At 34.3% G+C, this 9,049-nt stretch overlaps 1 protein-coding gene across 4 annotated transcripts; it reads right to left on the reverse strand.

Moving 5' to 3' along the window:
• Nucleotides 1-318: 318 nt before the first annotated feature.
• Nucleotides 319-8,982, reverse strand: LOC105790485 (phospholipid--sterol O-acyltransferase). 4 transcript variants are annotated; one of them, XR_008198813.1, is made up of 17 exons: nucleotides 8,636-8,980; nucleotides 7,848-7,983; nucleotides 7,576-7,720; nucleotides 6,501-6,670; nucleotides 6,331-6,407; nucleotides 5,295-5,508; nucleotides 5,018-5,192; nucleotides 4,070-4,169; nucleotides 3,772-3,866; nucleotides 3,509-3,560; nucleotides 3,310-3,381; nucleotides 2,779-2,944; nucleotides 2,126-2,230; nucleotides 1,968-2,052; nucleotides 1,798-1,886; nucleotides 782-873; nucleotides 319-626 (listed from the first exon to the last, which is right to left on the reverse strand). XR_008198813.1 is itself a non-coding variant. In XM_012618113.2 (16 exons), the coding sequence occupies exons 1-15, from the start codon at nucleotides 8,900-8,902 to the stop codon at nucleotides 1,805-1,807; spliced, it is 1,941 nt and encodes a 646-aa protein (XP_012473567.1). In that variant the 5' UTR covers nucleotides 8,903-8,980; the 3' UTR covers nucleotides 319-873; nucleotides 1,798-1,804. The 4 variants fall into 4 exon arrangements, 1 of the variants encoding a protein (XP_012473567.1); XR_008198814.1 differs by having other exon boundaries at nucleotides 714-873; XM_012618113.2 differs by having other exon boundaries at nucleotides 319-873.
• Between the last annotated feature and the right edge of the window lie 67 nt (nucleotides 8,983-9,049).

Genomic DNA, 9,049 nt, shown 5'->3' on the forward strand with positions numbered 1-9,049 from the left:
GAAATTTAAAAACTCGTTATCAATACTTTATGATTTTAGAGGGATAGAATTATAATGTAAAAGGGGAGAATCTCAATTATGAATGCACTTCCAAGAGGAAAATCATTGAATTATAATGTACTTGGGACTTTTATCTTTTGTTTGGTTGTCATCATTGCAGTGGTAGTTGATTTCTAGTTAAATATCCAATTAAACTATACAACTTGACAGTACAAAGCAATGAGGACTGCAAACAAATACATGTAATTATGTTATCCAGATTTACCATCTTCTTTAAAATATATATATAAACCCTCTAAAAGGAATTTAAGGACTTGATTGTTAAAATATTCAATAACTTTTCATGTATAATCCCAAAATTGTTTAAATCTCTAAGACAAAAGGGTTTACACCATTTCTTTCCCATAGAAAAGAGGTTGATGATGCCAATGTATAAAGATCAATGTAGCATCTTTTACAAGATATATTTCAAATTCTGAATACATGTCTACCCATGTTTGATTTAATACTCCATGAACAAATCTGAAGCTGAACTGGTGGATGAATACCATCTGTAAGTTCTATAGGAATTCATAGTCTTCCGTTGTCTACACCGATATAATGGTTTGTTTATTGTTCTCCAGCCTCTGGGATTAAGAAGTTTAACAGAAAAGAATTGGCTAAAAATGTGCTGTATGAATTGCAAAGGTGAGACTATTTGGTATTGATGTTACCCTGTAAAGCTAAGAAGGACCCAAGGAAGAACTCTGCATAATATATGAAAGAATGTCAGGACACCAACCGAAAAAATAAATTTGTTGGAGATGCAGCTCCTTGATTTGTTTGTAATGCCCGCTAATGTCAGAACAAGCTTATGGGGTTACAGATGAACACCTGGGGCAACAAAAATTAAAAGATAAGATTCAACAGCAGAATCGATAAATAATAAAGATCACCACCCATTTACCAAATTGCTATGTAATTTAATACTCGAGTTTTCAATGAGCGTAACAGAAGAACTGAAGATATTTAGATACAGAATTTTCACAAAAAATGAGGCAGAATGATGTCATGTGATAACACAAGGGAATATGCAAATTTATGTTACGTTGATTCGGGTGTTTGTGTCAAATACAAGCATGTGCTTGGTATGTGTATGTTTTAATTCTTTCATTTATTTGGAAGGTCCTAAGATCATATTCCTATATTTATGTTTGAATATGTGTTAGGCACAAATACTTTAAAAGAATGAAGAACCAGAGTATGATATACAGTGCAAAAAGACAGATACGATAGTCACTGCATCTGGGGATTCCATGACTCTGTATGTTTACTTCTTTATGTGGCTTTTGGAATAAGAAACTACACTAATAAAGTTATCAACAATTTGAAACAAAAAATGTATATATGAGAACATTGAATAACCAGCATGTTTCAACCTTTCATTTGAACTTATATGATAATGATAAAGCAAATCACTTTTGTATGCCAACTCTAAATCAAGTGCACAGTAGAGTAATATTAACAAAGTTATCAAACTGTGGATCCAAATTTTCCTCAACAGGAAGCATGTGAACTTGAGCTGAAGGCAAAAATATAGCAATAAAGGTGACCGAGTCAAAGCACATCATAAAGAATTAGTACCGTCAAAGAGGGAACTATAGCAATATAGGAGAGCATCAGTTAGTAGTAAAAATAGTAGAACTGAAGCGGTGAATCTGTTTGTATTTCCTGATTCTGCCATTTGCAATTTATTATCAAGCCTAGAGACCAATTTACGTTTTAGTTAGATGGAGAAGAAACAAGAGATTAGCCTACCTTTATTCTATACATAATGCAGGAGTGCATCGGCTGAAGAATTCCTTAACCTACAGCTCTGTCCCAAATGAACATCACCAAAGACATACCTACATCACCATACATCAGTGGAAATCTTAATATAACTTGGGAACAGGAGGAAGAGCCAAAAATAAAATAAAAAACGGAACCTGTATTCACAGTATTCAGGCCATGCACATCGAGCTTTTCCGTAGTCCCAGTAACAGTCATCATCCCTCAAGGGCCCTCGCTTTGCTATCAGCATTGTTATAATGAGTAAAACTCAAATTAATCTTTGAGAAAAGTAAAACAGTAAACCATGTTTTACCTTTTGTAACAAATTTGGATGGTGAATCAGCATGAATATCATGCCAAATCTGGAGCCATAACTCTCGCATTAGAGCTGGTGATCTAACGATGTTCCTGTGATTTGCTACATGAAGATGATATCAGTTTTACCCACTTGTAATGATAAGAAGGCTGATGTCAAAGAACATTAGTTAGCATTGTTAACTCAATTTTCTTGTAAAAGAAAATAAGGAAAAATTGACAGGGTGCAACTTAATATGGAGAACACATTAGTTAGAAACGGTTTAAATAACGCTCCTCAACATAGAGATACGGAGAATGCAAAGTAAACAAGCTAAGCAGCTAAACCATGAATGATAGACAAGCTTTTGAATTATTTGATTGTCCTTTAGCAAGAATCTGAAAGAGGAGCTCCCCAATTAACATCACTCTGATTTTTATAGATTATGCTGGAAGTAAATCAGCTGAAAGAAATTTATCCAAAACCATAGAGAACCACTTTCATTAAAATCCCTAACTGGATAACAGCACATAATCACAACAACCATAATGCCGGGCTATTTAAGATTCTTAAAAAGCATGGTAGCAATGCAATTAAGTTCAACATGATTTGAAATCGTACTACTATATAAGCCATTTACTGAGAAAAGCATTAAAGGTATTGTCACCCACCTTTATCAAGCTCCCAAACTGCTGTCCTCTTTCCTGGAATGCTTTCCGAGTCTTCATAGTAAGTTATGTATTTGACTCTAGGTGACCTTGTCATGTTGGGGACTACATCTTCATTATGATGCTCAACATTCAACTCCACTTGTACATCTGACCCATCATGCTCCGACTACAATATGCATGAGAAAGTTTTACTATTTCAAACTCCCAATAGTTATGTCATATTTCAGATATGGATTACAAAACCATAGCAGACATACTCCTTTTTATTATATCAGATGGATAGTGTTCATATGTTTTACCTATTTGCTGCACGAATGAAATACTCTATTTTATTATATAAAGGGATTGAGAGAAACATGCAACAAACTATGTTATACAGCTCATAAATCAAATAGCTCATCAAACTAACCACAAAAAAGAAAAAAAAGCAATCTGATATATGTGATGTGTTAAATATCCAGAAGATTGAAAGCTTTTCAATATCATCATCATAATAAACATATCAAGGCACTTGCATTTGACCAAGAATACCTGTGGAGCTCTTGTTATGTTCACTCTGGGCCCAAGCCAGTTCTTGCACCAAGATAGGGAATGATATGGTACCTGTCACAATTATGTAAGTGTTAGACCAGTAACTATAAAACTCAGATCAGTGATTGTAATCCAGTAACAAAGATTCTTGATGCATTTGAAGAATGAAATAGAATGATATAAGGGTCACTGAGCTCACTGTCTCATCACCACTTGCAGGTCCTGGATTTCCTTCAACCTGATTCCCTGACCTACAAGAACAAGTGCTACGCTATTTAAAAGTAGAATCTAATGAGATCAAATCATCTTTCAATATTTATTACTGCAGCCACTGCTTTACCTCGTTTACAACAAATAATAGTTACTGTTAGAGCTGTTTTAGTTCTAAACATAGGGAAGAGATATGATTTAGGCATAAATGCAGTTAAACAAATTAACTGATCCAGTGTGGATGATGCTTACCGCGAGACCAGTGATCCTTCAATTTCATAGATGACATCAGTAATTATCCAATTATCAGGGTAAGGTTTGCCGCTTGGTGCAAAATAATAACCAACCTGCTCGCATTATCATTCAACACGATATCATCATAAAAATTAACCACAATAAGTAATAGAAAAGCAATAACGATGTGTAACAACTATAGTGCTATTCCCCTTTTGTCAGTTATTCAAACAGCTCTTAAGGGGTTCCTAATGCATGACAATAGTCTCAAACATGAACAAGATAATTAGAATTTATATTCAAAATTTAACCATACCTCAGTCCTAGAATCTACTCCATAGATACAGAAAACATTCTTAATAGGTGGTCTATCCCATGGTGTAAGAGGATTCAGAACAGGATCATCATGATATGACCTGAAAAATACAACATAGAAATAAAGCCAAGTCAAAATAAAGAAGTCTAAGTTACATGGTTTGTATTAATTAAACTTCCAGGAAAATCATTATTCAAACCAATAGAAGAAAGTACTATGATAAATTACAATTAAAAATAGAAATTTCAGTTTGTCAAGTATCAGCCAACAATGAGAAACAACCACAGACTCTGAAAGAAAACATGTTGAAAGCATCTTGACTGGTCTTCAGTGCAAGCAGATGGGAATTGATGAAAGTCCATTTAACATTAATAACTTATGACAACTGTCAAGCCTGCTTATGTGATAGTTCCATGAAAAAACCACAATCATCGCATCTCCATATAATTTTAATTAGTACACGTGATTCATGTTCAAGATGAAATCACTTAGTATTAGTATGTCAACAATCGACAAACACTAAGAAGATATCAGAGTCAGAGATTGTTAAATTATTTGAAAGTATCATAGCTAGTATAAAATACATTTAAACCATGCCTAAACACTTCTTCTGTAGCTCCACATGATCTTTTAAAGCAAAAATGCAGCTCAAGACTCTCAATAACGAGATTTGGGATGAAAAGCCACTTCATATATCAAAACTAGCACCTACAACATGGGACTGCATGCATGATACACTAGGTGCCATTTAAGTAAAATTTATGCTGAAAGAAGATTTAAGACCCGACAACTAGAGTTATAAGGCTTCTATTATGAAATGTTCACCACAGGCAATAAAGTTGACAGACATCATTCTTACAATCAATTACGTCTATATCACCAAATAATGACCTAGAAAAAGGTAAATCATAATTTTCTCAAATGGCATAAAGTTGTGAGAATACCCACTTCTTCAGTTGGTGCAAGGTCCTCTTGCTATCTGAATCATAGTCCTCTATTGCTTTGAAAAAGGTCCCATCTGATATTTCACGAGCTGAAAATGACAACTGTGTTGGGAGTCCACATTCCATGCTAGAGTAGTTGGTCTGGGAAAACTCTGAAACTGATGGATAGGCGTCAATCCCTGTTAATAAAAGAGATTGCTGTGAGCTTTATAGCAATTAACTACAAGTCATAAAAACAAATAAATAAATAAATAAAAGAATAATTTATTCCAAAGCCTTACCACGGGTTGAAGGTATTTCAATGTTGATTATATTAGTTGAAAAACCAGAGTAATTTGACTGAAATTCCTTTTGCTCACATTGATAGGCATTAGGCCCCTTCCTGATTCCCCCAGAAAAATGCTTCAAATACATGGCGTCTGCCCTACAATACTTTGAAAATGGCATCATCCATAATGAAGAACCAAATGAATTGAACATCAACCGAGCAGTTCCCTGATACCTTGCCAAAATATAAAGTAAATATATGTTAAAAATGCACCATTATATAACAAATATTTTTAATTCCTACATTTTAGGAAGCAATGGCAGTCAGTAACAGCAGTAAATTGATATAGATTCCATCCCAGTAGTGCAAGTTAATTTGATTCAATCGAGTTGAGTTATACAAAATTGAGGACATCAGGACTTACAAAGAAATTAAGGAATTCTGTTGCCAATTTGCTATTCCTACATGTGCTGTAAGGAACATCAATAACTTAACTGTTCAGCATAAATGTTTTTAACATCTTGAATTTTCTCTGGTACTATTGAATCAAAGTTTTTCATATTGCATTACTAGACCTGTTTCATGGAATCATGGGAAATCTTCGGGTGGTTTTAAGACTTCAACAGCATGTATCCCATTGGAAATCTAATATGTTTTCTACAAAAGCTGCCTACAATTACCTATCATTGAATGTGACAGCAGATTAATTTGTTACAAGGTTCTACCATAAGTTTAATCTTCATATGCTATTTCCATAAAGGGGACTAGTTTCAAAAAGCTGTATGATATACTCCAGAGCCAAAAATCAAGACTAGATGGAAGAGAATAACAGCTTGGAGTATTATGTTTTATGATATTCTCCAGGGCACAAATATCTATAGTTCTATATTGAATATCCATTACTGTTACATATGCATGCTCATGTATTAGCTGTTTAATTGAAAAGGAACCATAACAAAGGTAAGCTGCTTTCCACTTGAACATTAAAAGCTGTTAAAGAAGTTCATGCAGGAACTTAGTTTTAAGATTGAGAAAAAGTAGAATGCAACCTCAGAAACAGGAAGGCCAAATGTGTTTCCAGAAAGCATTCCTTTGACTGTCTCAGTTGAACCAAGAAGAGGAGCTCCTAGAAGGAAAAAGAATAAAATGTGAAACCCAAGAAAGGGCAAACATTACTATTCCAGGAAAATAATAAAGGATTTTATGCAGAGGATCATACCGACAGCAAAAAAAGCATAAATATGATCATCCAACCATTGGATGTACTGTTTTGGTGCAATTTCTAGCTTTAACCACTCCAAAAAGTAACGGAAGACATTATTACCCAATGAATGAGCAAACACAATTGATGGCCCCCCTCGAAGTTTAAGAGCAGTTTCGAATGTCTGCCTACAACCAGAACTTGCACACTGATTAAAATAGCCTAACTCCACTGTCACAATATTGCAATAAAGCATAATAATCAGTTGGAAATCTGTAACTATTATGTTAATTTAGTTTAACATCAATAAGAAATCATGAAAATTCAACTTATGAACATCTACAACAATGCACATTCGATGTATCCTATAGTTAAAAGTGGCAGAGTAGCACCCAGCCCAATATACGGCTCTAGGGTTCTAGTCTTGAGAAATCTGGAGTTGGATTCTTATGTTGGGTGCATAGAAAATAAGCAATTGCAAAGCACAACCCAATATATATTTTATGCCTCACATATAAGTATCTATAGACGCAACAATTTTCTCTGACTTGGATTTAAACGAAAAGCAACTATAACTAAATTATACACTATCAAGAAAATAAAAGAAATGCTACATCAAAATCAACTTTCAGACCAATGACCAGAAAAGTAGTGTGTCTTTGGAAGTTACTAAAAAAGAGGCATCACAATTCAGATTTGCAGAAATCATGTAATTTAGGTCTCTTTTGGTTATCAGAAAATAGCACTGGATCCAAGCATTTAAACAAACAAATACAATTCCACTTATACAATTTCAGAATCATAAATTCAGTCTCCAAGATGACGAAAATACTCTTATTAGATTTAAGAATCTTAAGGTCCTTCATGGTGCCCAATCATTCATATCAGTGAAGTTCTACATTCATTGAAAATATATATTCAGCAAAATCTTGTCAGAAATAGATGTTTCAATAGGAATAAACATATTTACTTTCAGTTATGAAGAATGCATCCATGATGTACCAAAAGATTAGTTACTGCAAATAAAAAGAAATTTATTTGGCTACATGCATCAGAGGTAGTAAAAATAGAATGAACCAGGAAATATGCATACTTTAACTTGTAAAAGTAAAGGTCTCGCTCCTCAAGCATTGATGGTGACAATCTCCAATCGTATGGGGCAGCTATAATTGCATTAGCCTCAATACCAAATTCAATGCACCACTTAACCCATTCTTTCCACACCGAAGAAAGAGGGCCTGTGGCCACAGAGAAATTTTAGTTAAACATGAAGCATTTTGCAGCCACTTGAAATACGTTTTAGAATCACAGAAAGTGTATATTAGAAAGAAAAAAAAAAGGAAAAAAAAAAAGAGAGAAGAATACCTGTAATGTAACCTGGATCAAGTTCAGTAATAGCAGAAAGACCACTATCAGGACGTGACTTACATTCTGGATTATCAGTTTGGTTGTACGGATCAAGTAACATACACTTAAGCCAACAATTTACAGCTGAGAGGAGCTGCAGATCAAAGAAGCGTAACAATCTTAGTATATTAAAAACAACCAACTATTCACCACACGATACAACCTATGTTACTCCCAACTCTTCATTTTTCCTGAAGTAACCATGTCCAAAACTTATTCGGATATGGATATAGGAGCATGATATATGCAAAAGAAGTCAGATAAAATTGAGTGTATCCAGGTCGGGCACATACCCGCATCCCACACTTAGCATTTATCTACTAAATTCCTAGTCGATAACATCCTTCACTGTTAACCAAGGCCAAGACGTACATAAGCTTTATCGAAAAAACACTCAAATTCAACTTCTTAGAACCTATAATACATCCTAAAATCCCATGCACGAGCAAATAAAAACAAGATACGAGAAATAGAAAAAAGGTTAAACAGGAATATATGTGCATATAATATTCAAAAAGAAAGTTAAAAGACAATTTTATTCTGCTATCTTAAAAGACAATTTTATTCTGCTATCTCTATTAATCAACCAAACTTTTACTTTTTTCTAACTATTTTGTTTGTTTAATCCAAGAACCAGACAGAATATAAGCATAACAGAAACACGAGGAAACCAACTGTAGATTAAAACGACAAAGAAGATTGAATAAAACGGCGATAAGAAGACCAAAAGTAGGGGGAATCCTTACTTTAGTAGTGTCGAGCCAAACCAAGTCGAGGGGATTGAAATCGAGAGGAGAGTAAGGGCAGTCGAGAATGGACCAAGCTCTCAACTGAGTTGAAGCGAATCCAGGGATTATTATCCCCGATAGCTTTGAATAATCTCCTCTCAACTCTCCTTCACCGAGTTGAAATGTTCCCAAGAATAGAACTGCCGCAAGTGTCATCGCTAAACGGCGGTGCTCTCGTTCGTCTCCGCCCATGGTTGATTCCTTTGTTTCTCTGTCATTAGTCATTGCCTGGGCCTAGCAGCCATTAAAATGTTTACAGAGTGTGTGATGGCTGACTTTTCAACTTCCATTGGGGGAATTAAAAAATAATAATAAACACGTTGAAATCGAATTGGTTTTTAAATATTTTGTAAAAAATATATATATTGAAAA

The sequence above is a fragment of the Gossypium raimondii genome, chromosome 8, assembly GCF_025698545.1.
Source record: "Gossypium raimondii isolate GPD5lz chromosome 8, ASM2569854v1, whole genome shotgun sequence".
Lineage (NCBI taxonomy): Eukaryota > Viridiplantae > Streptophyta > Magnoliopsida > Malvales > Malvaceae > Gossypium > Gossypium raimondii.

Excerpts from the sequence above, each read along its gene's own strand:
- LOC105790485 (XM_012618113.2), bottom strand. The coding sequence starts at position 8,902 with ATGACTAATGACAGAGAAACAAAGGAATCAACCATGGGCGGAGACGAA. Across the intron at positions 6,408-6,500 it reads TTATGCTTTTTTTGCTGTCG|GAGCTCCTCTTCTTGGTTCA; the intron begins GTATGATCCTCT and ends TTTTCCTTCTAG. Across the intron at positions 3,867-4,069 it reads GAGTAGATTCTAGGACTGAG|GTTGGTTATTATTTTGCACC; the intron begins GTATGGTTAAAT and ends TAATGCGAGCAG.